The following is an 18,250-nucleotide window of genomic DNA, read 5'->3' as shown; positions in this document are numbered from 1 at the left end:
TGAGAGGGAAGTTACCGCTGGCGGAGTCGTGCAGAGAAGTCCGTGGCACAAGTACAAGGAAAGACCAACCACTGACACAGCAGATGCCATGAGCTTCATTCAATACATACGAAGTCATAACCTAGACACCCACAGACCACGGCGACGTCCTGCAGTGCCACGAATCTTTCCTCGACTTCGAGTATCAGGCCCAGACGATCCGAAGTTCGATGCGTGGTGCCATCATCAGCTGAGAGTGTACCGACCCTGCCGATCGGACGAGGAACTGCGACCAGACCCGACCGTCTCGTGGGCCGAAGCACTGCGTCTCTGGGTGGACGACGGCGGTGCTGTGCCACAGTCTGTTCTCCAGGTGCTGCATGGCTGCCAGCAACAGACTGAAGACACAGAGGAGACTGATGAGGACTCCGAAAATGAAGAAGACGGTGTCATGGACACGGATGGAACCCCAGAAGACTGGATGCTGGCAGGACGTGCGGAGCAGTTACCTGCGGAAGAGACAGCTGACGTCATCGACCATCCCGACTGGCATACTTACTGGACAGAAGTGGAGGGGCTGGCAGAAGACGCTGCTATGTTTATTCAACGCTCGAAAACCGAAAACGAAGTGCGATTCGTGCCGCCGGACAATGCGCACGCCGACCGTTTGAACGATGAGCAACAGATGGCTTACCAACTGCTGCATGCGTCGTTCCAGCCAAACGCCGCTCCAGTCCATTTGCTCGTCAGCGGCACGGCTGGCTCTGGGAAGAGCTTCCTCATCATGTGTCTGAGGCGGCAGTGTCTGGAGGAGTTCGGCGAGCAGTCCGCGCAGCTTTTGCGCGTCTGCGCGCCTACCGGCACGGCAGCCTTTAACATCATGGGCGAGACGCTACATCGGTGTCTGTCCCTGCCGGTGCCGCTGACGAATGACCTGCCGGAGCTGACCGGCGAGCAACTGCAGTCCCTTCAGACACGGCTGGAGGGACTCCGGCTCCTCATCATCGACGAAATGTCGATGGTGGGGAGAAAACTTCTGCGCGCTGTAGACCTGCGCCTCCGCCAGGCCTTTCCACGACACTCTGCCAAGCCCTTCGGCGCGGTGAGCGTATGTCTCATGGGAGACTTTGGACAGCTTCCTCCCGTGATGGATCGGCCTATGTACGACTCGACGTCAGGCGGCGGGCGGCTCAGTGAAGACGGCCGCGCCAGCTTCCGAGCCTTCAAAAAGGCCGTCGTCCTGAGACGGGTGGAGCGTGTGCGTGGCAGCGAACCAGCACAGGAGCAGTTCCGACGACTACTCTCCCACGTCAGAGACGGAAACATCACCATTGATGATTACAGGCTCCTCTCAACCCGTCTGGAGGCCCATCTTTCCGACGAAGAGAGACGCAAGTTCGCTGACGCACCACGGCTCGTCGCTAGCCACGAGGTGGAGCAGGATATCAATCGCCGTCAGCTGCGGAACATCGGCCGGCCCTGCTTCAACCTGAAGGCCGTCCACCAGCCCGCCACAGCCAGGAAGAAGTCAGCGCAAGACGCCGGGGGTCTGGAGCCGGTAGTCCAACTGACCGAAGGGGCCAAGGTGATGTTAAAATCAAATATGTGGGTGAGCGCCGGTCTCACGAACGGCACTCTGGGGACCGTGGCCGGGCTACTGTACCCTCCAGACGCGCCTGACCCAGACACCCTGCCAGCTGCAGTCTGCGTGGAGTTTCCCGGTTACCAGGGCCCAGCATGGAACCCAGAGAAGCCCAAGGTAGTGCCGGTGCCTGCCATTACAAGCAAGTGGATGGAAGGAGCGCGACTCCACAGTCGAACGCAGATTCCTCTGGCTCTGGCATTTGCAGTCACCATCCACAAGTGCCAGGGCTGGACAAGACCAGCCGTCTGGGTCGACATCGGGCCCAAGGAATTTGCGCTTGGACTCACCTTCGTAGCGCTGAGCCGCGCCACTTCTCTGCGCGGGCTCATTTTGAACCCAACAGATCCAGCCGCTGCTCAGTGGAGCCGCCTTGTTCGCATCAACAACAGCAACGGGCAAAAGAAGCGCAAGGAAGTCGACAGGCTCCTCCAGCGTCTTCAAGAATCAACTTGAGCATCTCCATCCTACTCCACTCCAGCACATCACTGCGCTGTACATAGGCCCTTTTCATCCTTGCCTATCCCAGGTTCCTCGCTCGGCCAGTTAGTCCCCGACTTTCACTGCTGGCTGGGGCTCCTCCTGGGTGATCAAAAAAGAGATGTGCAATCCTATTGTGGCGGCCTTCACGCGGCGGATTGTGTTTCCACTAACAGCCACAGAAAGTCAATTTATATATGATAAAAACACCCTCACCGAGAAAGTACAATAACCCAAATAAATAAATTGCCCCATTAATAACGCTCGCTCGTTTCTCGCCCAAAAAGGCGTCTTACTGGTACCTTACATGGTTATTGCATCTTCTTTCTTTAGCCCGTCTTTCTGTCTTGTTTTCCGGTGTCGTGATGTCATCATGTCTCCCCGAGATCCCCTTAGTGACCTCTCCTCCCCCTTTACCCACAGAACCGTACGTGGGCGAGCGGGACAGTCTGGTGATCTCGACTGTGGGCCTGGCTGAGGTGGGCGCCGTGCCGTACCGTCTGCAGCCGCTGGACGACCGGCCCGACCTGTACCAGGTGCACTCGGTGCTGCTGCCCTCCTCCCTGCAGCCGTTCCCCGTGTGGATCATCGTGGTGACGGTCATCGGGTCGCTGCTGCTGCTCGCTGCCATCACTTACGGACTGTACAAGGTTAGTGCCGTCACCTACAGACTTGCAGTGTAAAAGGCTGGCCAGGGAGATTCGGAGCAATGGGACCGCCATAAACACTCACGGTCAGCACCGGCACATGCGTTCACGATCGCACCGATGCTCACTTTGGAACATTTTGTCATGTCATGATCTTGACCCGTAGTCAAGTGTTTGGGGTGGCCTTTGTTTTACAGATGCAATTCAGATGTGACCCTGTAGCTTACCTTTTCTTACAATTCGTCGTATTTCCACTGCTTCCAGTATGTATAGAGCCTGGCTCGACTTGCCGTACTGTGTTAAAAAGACGTTATTGAATACTTTATCTTCGGGAATTTCTCTTGGCAAGGGCTGACTTTCGAATATTGTCAGCTGCTGAGAAAAAAAATATCGAACCAGACGGCTGGGCCTGCTATGGCACATGGCACGTTTCCCGTTTTTGATCATTGAACTTTTTGTCGACAGGCGGGCTTCTTCAAGCGGCGGCGACCGGAGAGTGTTTAGGGCCGGCCCGAGGTGATGCTTTGACACCACAGTCCCGGCGGTACGCGGGGTCACTGGGGTCTTGGAGGCACCTGTGCCGCCGGGACCTAGGCGGGACTCTTAGCCATTAGGCCTACGGTGGCAGGGCACTTTGGACCACAGGTGCCCTCAGCAGCACTCTTGTTCTGGACCGCTGCTCTCGCTGTGCCAATACTGTCGGTCTAGTCAAGAAGTCATCCCGCTGGACCAGAAGACAGCACCGGCCAATTGTAGCCCTGCTGCGGCGTTTAGACAGGCGCCGGCCAGCCTGCGGGCCTAACGCGGGCAACTGAGGACAGCCAGAACCGCTGCGGCCATAGAATTGTCAACTGAAGACAGCGTGAGCTGGTCAGTCTTGCTGCTGCTCTATGACGGTCACCTGAAGACACCCAGCCAGGCTGCGGGCTTTTGACGGTCAGCCGAGGACAATTTGGGACAGCCATCAGATACATCCGTCCCGTCCCTCCCCGCTGCGTGGGACGGCTCTGGTTACGTCCGTGCCATCTTGAGACTCTTGTTGGCAGTGTCCCAAAATTATATTTTGGCTTGGGTGTCAGAGGGGAATATTCGTCACTATAAAGAGGGCTGAGAGTGGAAAATTGCCAGTTAGAAGAGTACAAAAAAGAGCAGGAAACAGATATCAACAATTAATTGGTGAGAGTTGGAGGATGACGGAGCTACCTTAAAAGATCATTGAATCGAATACGCAGGGAGGTACAAGGTGCACGCAAATGCTCTTAATTGGTAAACTAGGGAGTGAAAAATTGCTGTGGAAAATTGGAGGCGAGTGGAAAATTATTTTGATTTGGATGTTACTTCCCACCCAAACTGGCAAATTTTGGGACACTGCTTGTTGGTGCTGCCATCTACCCCATGACGACCCACCTAACAGTTTGGCCCGGCGCTTGTCGCCGATGAGAGAGGGGTTACGTTTTGGCTGCTGGCTCGGTGTCACATGAGTCGCTGCTAATTGTCATGCCTTACTGTGTCTTATTTGAAGTCAAATGATTGGTCGTACATAAGTGGCGCCTCTATTAGTTTCATGCATAATGTGCGTGCGTGTGAGCGAGGGACCGCGAATGCATGAGTGTGTGCGTGATGGCATCGCTCAAGCGGTCATATCGGAAGAATGCCAAATGCTGGTCACAGTGGGGGGAATGACGTTACTAATTTATTGCCATTTGCAATGCAACTGCAAATGATTGTTTCACTTGTGCTTTGAGATGAGATGCCATACAATGCCTAACAATATGTGTACTGGCGGAGCGTGAAATATATGAAAGTGTTTGCATACGAATTGCAATATAAATTTGGTATTGGTTTGTATAACGCGGTTTTTATATTAATCTGCCTTGGTCGCCGTCGCACTCTGCAAAACCTGACACTACGAGTCTAGCATTATAGCCCTTCACACCAGGCTCCGGACACTATGACGCCCGGGATCATAGTCTACCGTTAAAGCGCCCAGCTCCAGACATCTGCCGATGAAACGCCAGGCAAAACACGTTAGAAGCGTAACGCCAGGCATCATGCATCTGACGATACAATCCACAGCTGGATGACATTTTTGACTGATTTGACATTTGACACTTGACATTTGACGCTTTACCACTCTTAACCGTTTACCATCCGTCTTCACGGCATACTTACTCGAATGTTTGTAACTCAAATACGGGTTTGCGGCTTAGCAAACTGTGTCACTACTTGAGCCTCCCTGGTTCACTGAGGTGACCTTCAATGACGATATACCTGTTTAGAGGGCGATTGCTTTGTAAGCTAGGGCGGTTGTTACGCAATCTGTATCTTTCAATTCGTTCGTAATACGGAAATACGGTCTCGTTCGTAAGAGAGAGTGGATACAAACCAGTAAAACGCCTTTTGGGCGAAGAACGAGCGAGCGAGATAGTGAGCCCTGCACGTGCGGAAGGGCGAGAGGGTACTTCCAACGGGCTTGCGCAAAGCACCCTTCTAACCGGTCGCTAGCGGTGTACCAAATTTGAACGCAATCGGCCCAGCCGTTCCTGAGATCTGGAAGCGGCATTCTGCACGTGCGCACGTGCAAACGGGGTCCAAACTGACTTTTGCACGGCACCCTACTAACCGGTCTCCAACCGTGTACCAAATTTGAGCGCAATCGGCCCAGCCATTCTCGAGATCTGGAAACGCCCCCTGCACGTGCGCACGTGCAGTAGCACCCTAACCGCAACACATGAGAATGCATTGCCTGGTGGGTGCCTACCTGTATGCCAAGTTTCAGCGAAATCGCCCCAGTAATAACCGAGTTATTAAAATAGGAACAAGTTCGACACCTCTTATTGTTGTATTTTGCACGTGCACTGGGGCCTGGGGTGACCCACATGCATCGAGACTCGAGAGTATCCTATTTTTGGTAGAAAGGATGCAGCTACCCTATAAAAATTACCGCAAGCCAATCGCCCAAGCGGCTGCTGAGATATGAGCCTCTCAAAATCACTACTTTTGCAAAACAGCTTGAACACCCTTGACTTTTCACGTGGCACGTGCCACGACGGTCACTGAGATGTATCAAAAGTAGTCAATTACGGGGTAGAGGGATGGGGCTACCCAGCAAAAAAGACCGCAGGCCAATCGGTTCAGCGGTTGCTGAGATATAAGCCTCTCAAAAGCGTTACAGGCCGGGCCGGGCCGGGCCGCTCATACTGAGATTTTTCCGTTATATTGAAAAGACTCGCCTCGCTCGCTGCGCTCGCTCGTAATTAGTTCTAACGGGCTTTACCACCCATTTTCTTTAAAAAAAAAACAAGCCCTCAGTGCCTTTCTTTCCCCCCCCCTCTCTCTCTCTCTCTCTCTCTCTCTCTCTCTCTCTCTCTCTCTCTCTCTCTCTCTCTCTCTCTCTCTCTCTCTCTCTCTCTCTCTCTCTCTCTCTCTCTCTCTCCCTCCCTCTCCCTCTCTCTCCCCTTTCGTCCCTCCCTCCTTCCTCCCATTCATCCACCTTCACTCGGTGCACTGCAGGCACCGATTGGCGGTTGTTCAAGAGTGGATCTACGAGATCATCGCTTTCCGCATCATTCGTCCCACTCCTCGAACTTGCACCCTTCCACGCACGCACGCACCCTTCCCCAGCTCAGCCTGTGCCCACCAGAGGACATTGACCGGCGCGGCTCTGCCTGTTTACTCGGTACCCTTTTCACACAGTTTCAAAAATCTACTGCCTGAAAAATACCTCACAGACGTAAACAGGTTAGTTATCTTCAGTCGCAGCTGTATGCCCTTGTTGCGTGCTGGACGCTGGTTATTATGCCCGGGGACTCTGATGGCCAGTGCGGGCAAGAAGGGTCGTCTCGAGCGCTGGCCCGCCGGCCTGCTGGAAAGGGTACTGACCTTGGGCCCGATGGGGACCGGAGGGAGGGCCAACTGGGGCGCTTATCCTCCCGGTAGGTAAGTGCGTTATACTTCCATACCTGTGACCGACGCGACGGCGGAGAAGCGGCTAGCGTGTATCGCTGACGGTGTTACCCAAGAAAGGCGAAAAGGAGGGCGGTGTTACCAAGTGTATAGGCGGCGGAACGGGGAGGGCAACGGGGCACCGTGCCCCCTTTGATTTTGGCATTTTAACATTATCCCTATGGGCGTTGCATGGAAATGGGACCAAAAGTCGGCAGTGCCCCCCTTAATTGAAGGTGTTCCGCCGCTACTGCCGAAGTGTCTGCATTTTTCTAAAAAAAAAAATCCTTTAGCCCTTGTTCAGTATTGTAAGACATGTTTATAAAGTCTGATGGCCAAGAGTTGCGAACGAAAATTATAATTAAAATCTAAATCTTTTTGTATTTCAGACGTTTCGACAACACTGTGTCATCACAGTGTTGTCGATTACTGACGATGACACAGTGTTGTCGAAACGTCTGAAATACAAAAAGATTTAGATTTTAATTATAATTTTCGTTCGCAACTCTTGGCCATCAGACTTTAGCCCTTGCCCCGCTGGGGGGGCTAATTTGCCCCCTCTGCGGTTTTTCCTGAATGGCAATCAATAAAACGGCGGCGCGCCAAATTTTCAATACCTTCCCGGGCATAAATTTGACACCATCACACAAAATTTCAAGCCTTAGGTCAACTTAGGTCAGGAGTTATTGAGGTCAAACTTAGGTCATGTTCGAGCAAAAATGAGCAAAAACATGAAATCTTGAAACGCTCACAAAATCTACAGTTACAGAGCAATTTCAAAGTTCTTTATATGGTCATGTAGACAAAAGGCGGCGCTACAAAACTGCTATCTCGGATTTTCAAAATTTTAGGTTTTTGACCACCAAAAATTCAAAAAATTGATTTTGTAGAAAAACGCAAAAAAATCCCAAACTTTTTCCGAATTGCGAAAAAACCGGAATATATATGATAGTCCCTACACTGAAAACAAATTGATCCGGCGACAGCGAGTAAAACCCGCATTTGAAGGATACCCCTATCCACCACCATTTTTGACCACTCTGGAGCGGATACGAAATATACGTGCCTCGCGGATACTGTTTATCCGTTGACAGCGGGTTAATCCGTATAGATTACCCGATCAAGGAGGGTTACTCGAATCTAAATATCCGCCACTGCCGGGTACCTCGATCCGTTGATACGGAGTAAAATCCGCATCTGAAGGGTACCCCTATCCACCACCATTTTTGACCACCCTACACCGGGTATCAAATATACGCCACTGACTGTTACTTATTACCCGTTTACTGCAGGTTAATTGGTGCAATCTATAATTTTCGTTAACTTTGAGCATCCAATTCCCCCTTCCCATGCATTCGGCTGCTGTCACATTCGTAAGCACTTAAATATGGTCTTATCTATTTATTTAGTTAGACGTACAACAATATCCACACACATGAATTATACGAGTTAAATATGAGTTAAGGTCATAAGGCCCCGGTGCCTTGCGCCACACCACTCCTCCACCGGTCGTTTTGTGTCTGTCACCGTCTCTCCACTTGGCTTTCAGTGGTCGAAACCTCCCATTTCGATTTGTACGCCTGAAAAAATAGCCCGTATCATAAACCCTTCCCACATACACAAAACCGAATTGTGTACCTATTTCATCTGAGCTTTCGCCTTACTGGATTCACCGCACGATATGGCCTGTGGCCACAGAGAAAAACTATTACGAGTCCACGTGGTTACCCAATGGGTATATCTGCACGAGATGCATTGCAAGAATCATTTTGCCCTTAAGTGAAAGGGTACACTCACTCTGTATATCTCTCCGGGTTCAAAAGTTAGTTTTGAAGAGCGTCCTTGACTCCTTACCTCTATCCGCGAAATTCAGCAGCCAGAAGTCCACAGCAGCAGCCAAACCACAGCACCGTCAGGCGTCAACACAGTCAGGAAGATGGCCCGTCGCACGAGATTCGTTGCCGAAGGTGCACCGCCGGCAACGCGCATGCGCACGCGCATGCGAGGGAAGTGTATCCGCAGGTGGCGGGTAAAGGAATCCACCAGGCAAACTTGAGAACCCGGTGTGAGGGAGTGCGTGACACTTATAAGCGCTATACATATATAATGAATCCGCCTGGCGAGAGTAACCGATACCTATCAGTCCCGGATTTTCCCCGCTATCCGCCACCGTCGGCTAGCAACTACACGTAAAAAGTGTATCAAGCCCCTGTCAGCGCGGATTTATCTGTTGTTTCCAGATATCGCAAGCAGGTACCCTATCTACTCGCATGGTTCTACCCGCACTTGAGCGATTAACCCGGACGTACCTTACACTTAATAAAAGGATAACCCGCAACAGCCCGGCCAATTTGTTTTCAGTGTATGCTCTCCTATACACATACCAAATTTCACATCGATGCCTCTTCTTTTGGCCAAGTTATAGCGAAAAAACTGTTCAAAATTGATGACGTCAAATTTTTGAACTCAATTTTTAGCCATTCTAGACCACGTAGCGCAAAACAAAGACCACCATTGAACTCCCCGTGACGAGCTGCATCGAATCGATACCTACCCATTTTATGCAAAAATAACAACTTTGAAATTTGACCTTATTTGACCTGACCTTGACCTGACCTTGACCTGACCTTCACCAGAACATAATCTTAACTGCCCAAAAGGCTGCCTGACCCACATAATCGTATTTGGCACATAAAATGGACCATAAAACATGCATCACATGATATTTTCATATTGTGACCCTCAGTGACCTGACCTCTGTGACCTGACCTAGTATCAGTGACCTTAAATAGCAAAATATGTGTTTGACGAACATTTCCCGCCATCGATGATTTTCAATGAAATGCATTTTACTCGATTTTACAACGCATTTCTTGAAATGCCTGTAAACGGTGAATATTCGACCTTTGACCTGACCTGTGACGTCATCGGTTTGACCTAGATCAATGAAATTGGGTCACAAGGTAGTTCCCTGATGGAGCTATCCATCTCCGTTTGCCGCTTGTCGCTATGTTGCGTGGTTCTTGATATCTTAGGGGGGCCAAATTGCCCCCCCCCCCCAGCAGGGCGCGTTGCTCGGCAGACCCCAACGGGGCGCGGGTTAACCTTCGTCCCAGTGCACAGTGGGGATTTTTCCGATCTAGCACGTATTTATTCGTAGAGGGCAAACCATAGGTAGAATTGTAGCCAGATTGTGCACAGATGTTGGCTGGTGTGTCCTGGTGAGAATTTTACCTGTAAATGTGCATAATCAACATAGTATAGGGGGTTCAGTTGGACCCCCCGCTCAGCCGTTTGGCCCCTGATCAAGCTAGAGCTTCGCGGAAAAGTCAAGCGTGCTGCCTATGACGAAATTAGGCCGAATATATCCAATTTCAAAGTCCAAGGTCATAAGCTGACTTTCCAAGTCAGTTTAATGACCCAACTAAAGTTGGGAAATCGAGACCTCTTGAAACTTCGCAAAGTTAGGGTGTTACGGGGTATTTTGGGGTGCTGATCACGAATTTCATGTTAGTTTTGATCACAGACGATATCTTTATGCATTTAGGCCAGGTCGGGTCAGGTCAGGTTAGATCAATTAGTAGGCGTCCTGCCGGCCATCCATAGAAGTGTCACCTACTACTGATAGCTTCGTAACATGGAACGAAGGCACTAGAACTACTTCGCAAATATTCAAATGGCTGCTAAAATCGAAATCAGCACCAAAAACTACCCTAGAAACAAGTAAAACTCGAAAAAGTGAACCAAGGTCATCAAAAGGTCAATGACCTTGACTTGACCTTCACGTGACCTTGACACCCACCATTATGCATGGCACCAACATCATTTCACATATTTGAACGTTTAAAACCACAAAAAGACTGGAAACCGCGGATTATGTGAGCTGGCATACGCCGAATCGCGATTCCGGTCAAACATGGTCTCGAAAAATATGCCACAGGTCAAAGGTCAGTTGGGTCAAAGTCATGAAATTTTTAGGTTAGATGTAAAATTGATGATCTCGAGGGTACCGAAAGTTTCGGCGCGATCGGCCGCTTTTTGCGCGAGTACTTTGTGGAAAACCATGGGGTTTTATCCGACCCCTTCCCCCTCCCCCTCCCCACAAGTGCGATGGTTAATAAGGTTACGGTATGTATAATTTACGCTTGTCATCCTATTCCTAATGAATGTGTCTCAGAAAATATGCATCATATAAATCACGAAGTAAAATTATTCGCCCATGTCCGGAACATACCTATGTATATCGTGCTGTTTGCCCTAGCGCTCCTCGAGTGGGGTGTTAAGATACTCTAATGTGAATATTCCGTGTTCAGGCAAGTTTCGGCAGCCAAACTAGGCGTTGTCTTGTCCAGAAGAAAGTGGCGAATTCGATAGGATATATTTCGGAGTGGAAAAGTGTGGAGAACATTGTTGATTTCCTACATTTATTTAGAATACCATTCCTTCAATATGGTGTCTGTAAGGGTTTTTTGTAAAGGGCATTTTTGTGACCTTAGTAAGGTTGTGGCATACTTTCTGTTTGCCATTCCATTCCTAATAAAGGTGCCTTTCAGACGATATGCAACTTTAAGACCTCGCAAGATTAAAACCAACAGGACAGGACAATGAAATTGAGCTATACTTTCGGGCCTTGCTGAGCCCATTGAGTAATCACGCATGGGTGTGAACTTTGGGCGCATTTTTCCTAGTTTTGCTGTGGACATACAGATAAAACAATGCCATATATGAAAAAATCAGACATTTCTTAGCCCTACTGACACAAAAAATAAACAAAAATCCAAAAAATATTTTTTGAATTAATAGGCGCTAGATCGGAAAAATCCCCACTGTGCAGTGGGGTAGGGGGTATATGTTACCACCCTGTCGCGTTTTTTTTTTTGCGTGTGAATAAAACACCGCGGCACGTAGCGCCGCGCCGCTTGGGGTGTCTTTCTGTACATAAATTTTGGACAATGTGTGAAAATTTTTACCCCAGGTCATGTCAGGTCAGGTCACCAGGTCAAGTGAACTGACCAAGCCTAAACAAGTTTGCAATCATGTCCAGCCTGCAGTGTTTGTCAGAGAGGTTTTAAACTTGGTGGATTGCATGATGTTATGGGCACCCATAATTTGTTTATCTCGGATTTTTTATATCCGTGACCTAAGGTCAGGACAGTGGCGTAACCTATCCATTACCTATACCTAAGTCAATGGAGAAAAATAAAAATGCCTCTAGATCCGTGTGTACTGTGTACGCATAGGAACAGTCCAAATATTTCAGAATGACAACGATTTGGACCATCCGTGACGACCAAGGTGTCTTTTTTTTGCTAATAGCCTCTAGTAAGGTCATCCGAGGTCATTTGAGGTTACAAACATATCTTTGCCAATAACTCCCGGTTGGAAAGAGATAGAACGCTGGGGATGGCTTCATTGTGTTTGTCTTGTCGAGACCCATCGAATGACATGCAACATGACCTATTTGGGTCACCACGTGACCTTGACCTGAGGTCCAAATTTGACCTTGACCTCTCCAGGTAAAAAATATATATTTCGAAGCGGCTGAAGGAGGGAAACGCGATAGTGCCATTGCCAGTTCTTCATCGTTGCTGGTTCAAAAGTTATTCGTGAAAAAGTTGTAGGTATCCAATAACAGCTATTTTGACAATATCTGACCTATGAAGGCTTAACCGTTGACCTGAGGTCAATTTTGATAATGGCCTTATCAAAAGAAGAGTTCAAAAGCTATCGGCTCTTTTTCATGCGTTTTTCTAGCTATCATAGTTCCCGAGATAACTGCATGTTTTCTGAAAAATATAATGACATTTGGCCAATTTTGACCTTTGATGACCTCCAGTGACCCCAATATTGCTCTATGATGAAAAATGACCAGTATACTTTCAAGCGTACGCATTGAGAGCTATCGACTGCTTTTTACTACGTCTTTCTAGCCCTCATAGTTTTTTAGTTAGAGGTGGGTGGTAACATATGCCCCCCCCCCCCCCCACTACAAGGCGAAGTTGGCTGAGACCGCCACTGGGGCGCGGGTTGATTCCATGCATCGAAACAAATTGTTAAATATTGCGTTGCGTTTTGTTTTGTTTTTTATTTATTTTGGGACTTGGAATAACGTCTAGGGGAGAGTGGGGTAATTTGGCCGCTTTTTTTAGAAAACGATGTAACTTAAAATTGACGACACATTTCTGCATTTTCTCAACGCTGGCAGGTGTCGCATTCATTTTACTTTACTGGACAGTGAACTTGAAATGATAGAGTAATTACTTATATTGAAATTGTGACGTATTACAAAGATCTGCAAGGCGGCCAAATTGCCCCACTAGCAGGGTTATTTGGCCGGGGGTGTGGGGTAATTTGGCCGGTGTTAGTTTGCGGTCGGGATTTTCTGTTATATTGCGAGTCAGCTTCAGATTCAGCAATGACGTGTGTCCTATGACGCATTTACCACATTTTGGAGGTTGACTAATGGGGTCACAGGGGTCAAAATAGCCAAATTAGCGGCTCTAGATGCGAAGACAGTTTTTAACGAATAACTTTTGAAGTAATCAAGCTAGGTCAAAACTAAAAACACCATCGTAATTCTCTCGTCATTCCGCATCGAAACATGTATGTGTTGACCTCGAGAGGTCAAGGTCAAGGTCAAAGTCAAGTTTGGCTTCAGGTCACGTTACCTCAGGTCGCTTGACCTCAAGGTTACGTGAGTTCAAGGTCATCATGCATATCATTCGATGCGCTTTGGCGAGCTGAACAGAATGAGACCATTTGTGCGGCTGTACCATTTTTTATGTAAGGATTTATTAGCAAAAAACGTTTGGTAACCTTTGATGACGTCACATGCTCTTACAGTTGACCAATCGGAAGCAAGGCATCAAAGTAGTCAAAGTTGGTCATGAATCATGTCATTTATGGTACAATTGACCATGAAAACTCGGCCGTCCCAGCATAGTGACCATGAGCGCACCGGCCAAGTTGCCCCGCTAGTCCCGGCCAAATTACCCCATATTGCCATTCTGAAAATTTTTGTGTATAAAGTCATCACGGCTATACGGAACAAGATGAAATTGCTCTTGGAACCGCTGAACACCTCCAAGAATGGCGCTATAATGTCTGAATTCGTTTTTAGCCCAAATACTACATGTTATACAACTTTGTAAACAGAAGTAAAAGTTACCATTTTCTAATGAAATTAACGTTTTATTAATTTTGAATAAAAGTACGAGGGGCAAAGTTTTGACATTTGTCCTCCAGTTATTTCTACCCATGACAAATGAATGGAGACTAGCGTTATTTCACTCACTTTTATTAGACATCGTACAGGTGGGGGCGGCCAATTTATACCACCGGCCAAATTACCCCACTCTCCCCTACATGCCTGTCGGGTGGATAATGGATATGCTATCTGCCAAAGTAAAATGTTTGTTACTTAGTTACTTTGCGGAACTTTGAATTCGTTGCATTCACATCTACTACTGTTAACGCCAGACCCCTTAAGACCCTAATTTTTCGCGATTATTTTTAAATGCGTGGAGGAATTTCAACCAAGCTCAGGACATGGCCGTTTCAAGACAGACCGAAACTTTTACAATTTAGATATTTTATCGCCATTTCAATATTTCAGGCACTTGTCATTGACTCGTAATGTTAACTGTTTTTCCATCCTGGATAGAGGCTTTCTACGTCATATGACATTAGGCTCCGCCCACGACTGCGGCATTGACCCGTGCCCATCAGCGACCTCTGTACAAACGACACCCCTGCCATCTGTGAAGGACTATGAATTTCGCTGACGCTTCACGTGCTATGAGTCAATTGCAGCAGACGGTCAAGTAAATGTTAGGCTCTTGTTGACTCTTGTATATAGGACCAAGAGGACCATCACTCCTCAACCTACTACTCAGTCGTGCTTCGAACAAACTTTAACGATTCCTAACAAATACGATTTTCGATGTAGGGTATCTGTTTGAAATACGAGCGAGCCGTATGATGTGAAGCTCAGGCAATTAACTTATTATTGCGTTGTTCGATGGTTGCATAGCGATGTACAAATCGGCAGCTACTTGGTGACATCCGACATCCCATTATCGCATTATCTGCAACGCCATAGGCTTTAAATACAGGTGAATATTTCCTAACCTTACATATGTCAGTTATATGCCATCTGCCCGTCATTAGCAGCTTATAAAAAAAAATATATATTATCAGCGAACATATCAGCATTGTAGAAGCAATGCGCATTGAGCATTTATGACTCCTTAGTCATCATGTCGCTCTCTGGGCACTGTCAGCCAAGACGCTACGCACAACTCCGCCGGCTTTCGGCACCGCTCGACCGTCGCCCGTCCCCGCTCCCCGCCACAGCGAGAGTGACCGCGCGCCGGCCCGAAACCGCCGCAGGCCAAGACCACAGAGGCGGGGCTTAGCTGTGACGTCATAACGTATCACAGACTGACTGGTGATAGCCTCTACACACCGGATGAAAATCTTGCTCGAAATTTAACATTACGAGTCAATGACAAGTGCCTGAAATATTGAAATGGCGATAAAATATCTAAATTGTAAAAGTTTCGGCCTGTCTTGAAACGGCCATGTCCTGAGCTTGGTTGAAATTCCTTCACGCATTTAAAAGTAATCGCGAAAAATTAGGGTCTCAAGGGGTCTGGCGTTAACAGTAGTATGTAGAAACCCTTCACTTAACCCGCGCCCCGTAGGGCTATCGGCGGACCCTACCACCCGTAAGGGGGCCGTTTCGGTCCCCCCCCTAAGATCTCGGAAATTTACCGGCTGATTTTCAAAATTCAAACGGCGTTCGATAGCCTCACCGGGGAACTACCTTGTGACCAAATTTCATTGACCTAGGTCAAACCGATGACGTCTAAGGTCAGGTCAAAGGTCGGATTTTCACCGTTCACAGGCATTTCAAGGAATGTGTTGTGAAATCGAGTAAATTGGTAAGTTATTGAAAACCATCGATAGTACATTGTTCGCCAAACACATACTTTGCTATCTGAGGTCACTGCTACCAGGTCAGGTCACAGAGGTCAGGTCACTGGGGGGTCACAATATGAAAGTGTCGTGTGATACATGTTTATGGTCCATTTTACATGACAAATTTGCGATTATGTGGGTCAGGCAGCCTTTGGGGCCAGCTTAGGTCACGTTTTGGTGAAGGTCAGGTCAAGGTCAGTTCAAATTAGGTCAAATTTCAAAGTTGATATTTTGCGGAAATTGGGCATCGATTCGATGCAGCTCGTCACGGAGAGTCTAATGGTGGTCTTTGTTTTGCCCTACGTGGTCTAGAATTGCCGAAAATTGAGTTTGAAATTTTGACGTCACCATTTTTGAACAGTTTTTTTCGCTATAACTTGGCCAAAAAACGAGATATCGATCTGAAATTTGGTATGTAGATATCTAAGACGGTTGGTACTATTATATATATTCCGTTTTTTTTCGAAGCTCAAAAAACTTTTTGGATTTTTTGGCTAATATATAAAAAATGCTTCTTTGATTTTTGGGGGTCAAAACTCAAAAATTTCAAAAATCCGAGATAACAGTTTTGTAGCCCTGTTAAATCTACACCTTTGATGTCTGATCATTTTTCTGTATCTTCAAAGCTGTAGGTTTGACAGCTCTTCTCGCGAAGGTCTTTTTTTTCGGTCGAAAATGGCAGAACATGACGTCATTCTGACGTCATTTGTGGCCAACCTATCATAGCCTCTGGAAAAAAATCGTCACAATGTGTAAAATTGATGCCCGGAGGGGTCCTGAATGTTTGGTGGCGATATCTCCAGCCGTTTAGGAGATATCGACGGAAAGGGACAGGTGGGCCGTTTCCCCCCCCCCCCCCCCTACGGAACACATCATAAAAATACGATGAGATATTAAATCATCCTTATGAAGCCGACTCTTTCGCATTGCCGAACGTGACATTGACATTGCATTGATGCAACATTGGTAGTATGGTTGCTGTCATGTAGAATCGCCAGCTATGCCGTATAGGTATAAAAACGCTGAAGACTAAAAACATCTCACTAATGCGCGGTATATTTCCATTTCCATCTAGATAGGAGTCAAACATGACGTCGTGTGCACATTAAACATTCTAAAGCATGACCAGGCAATTATTGATTATAAAAGTCTTCCTATAGTCTACATCTACATTCTCACCTACATGTACGGGGTGAGAATTTAGTTAGGTAAGCAAAGCCACAGGTAGCACAATGAAAATCCATAATTCACAACGAATAAAATCAAAGTTTCACCAAAAATAGCTAGTCGTTTGTCTTTTTTGACGGACGAAGAGATACCGGTCCTACAAGCACTGAATCTGAACATCAATCTCAGCGCCCGCACGGCCCGGGTTTGGCGACCCGCCGGCCGATGGGGCCGCGTCGGTAGCGGCGCGGGGACTCTGGAGAGCGGCCGTCCGCTCATGACCTGTTGCCGGCCCTCCAGCGGCGCTATCAATGGACGGCCGGGCCGCGCGCCGGCCGCCGCCGTATTGATTGCTTCGTCTGCCGGCGTCGTCATGACGACGCGCCGGATGTACGTCATCTGGTCAGGCGGCGGCACGTGCTCTCGGCCCCAGGCCCCTCTGCGGCGCGGCGCGGCGGCGCCACCTGAGACGGCGACACCTGGCGCGTATACGTCGGCTCCGACGCAGGCCGCCGTCGAGGGGGCCGTCCCCTGGAGCGGCGCGCCGAGGGGGCTGCCGCGCCGCGCCGCCCGGAGCGCGCCGAAATGCACCGAGCCGAGCTAAAGGTCATGCAATATTATCGTTCACCGTACCTCGAAGGAACTATAGATATTCTATGAATTACACAACTGATATATTCTCGGTAATTAGATAGATGAAACACAGCCGTCAGCCATTCATAGAGAAAGGAAAGAATGAAAGGAGATGGAGATTGAATTGTATTTCCTCTGTATCTTATAATTAGATACCTAACGCATATAGCGGGATTTTACGAAAGATAATTATACACATAATAAAAAGATGTTAAATAATACTGTGATGTACCTAGTTATGTCTCTGTTCTGGGAGAGCATACATAGTCATCAGCGTTTTTAGTTCTTGGACTTTCTGCAGTGTTTCTCCAATTCATACTGCGCATAAAATAGGGTATAGACCGGGGCAAGGCGCACCCCTTAACCCGCGCCCCGTAGGGCTACCGGCGGACCCTACCACCCGTAGGGGGGGGGCCGTTTCGGCCCCCCCCCCTAAGATCTCGGGAATTTACCGGCCGATTTTCAAAATTCAAACGGCGTTCGATAGCCCCATCCGGGAAATACCTTGCGACCAAATTTCATTGGCCTAGGTCAAACCGATGACGTCACAGGTCAGGTCAAAGGTCGGATTTTCACCGTTCACAGGCATTTCAAGAAATGTGTTGTGAAATCGAGTAAATTGGTAACTTATTGAAAACCATCGATGGTACATTGTTCGTCACACACATACTTCGCCATCTGAGGTCACTGATACCAGGTCAGGTCACAGCGAGGTCAGATCACCGGGGGTCACAATATGAAAGTGTCGTGCAGATACATGTTTTATGGTCCATTT

General features: G+C 48.2%; 2 protein-coding genes across 2 annotated transcripts; both read left to right on the top strand.

Moving 5' to 3' along the window:
* Positions 1-763: 763 nt before the first annotated feature.
* Positions 764-2,077, top strand: LOC122366839 (ATP-dependent DNA helicase PIF1-like). The gene has a single exon (XM_043339453.1). The coding sequence runs from the start codon at positions 764-766 to the stop codon at positions 2,075-2,077; it is 1,314 nt and encodes a 437-aa protein (XP_043195388.1).
* Positions 2,078-2,246: 169 nt separating this feature from the next.
* On the top strand, positions 2,247-4,596 carry LOC122366851 (integrin alpha-IIb-like). The gene is made up of 2 exons (XM_043339479.1): positions 2,247-2,751; positions 3,214-4,596. The coding sequence occupies exons 1-2, from the start codon at positions 2,467-2,469 to the stop codon at positions 3,250-3,252; spliced, it is 324 nt and encodes a 107-aa protein (XP_043195414.1). The 5' UTR covers positions 2,247-2,466; the 3' UTR covers positions 3,253-4,596.
* The last annotated feature ends 13,654 nt before the right edge of the window (positions 4,597-18,250 follow it).

Source organism: Amphibalanus amphitrite, unplaced genomic scaffold (genome assembly GCF_019059575.1).
Source record: "Amphibalanus amphitrite isolate SeventyFive unplaced genomic scaffold, NRLGWU_Aamphi_draft 000834F_arrow, whole genome shotgun sequence".
Lineage (NCBI taxonomy): Eukaryota > Metazoa > Arthropoda > Thecostraca > Balanomorpha > Balanidae > Amphibalanus > Amphibalanus amphitrite.
Note: the sequence above shows the minus strand (reverse complement) of the source record. Positions and strands in the feature narration are given on the sequence as shown.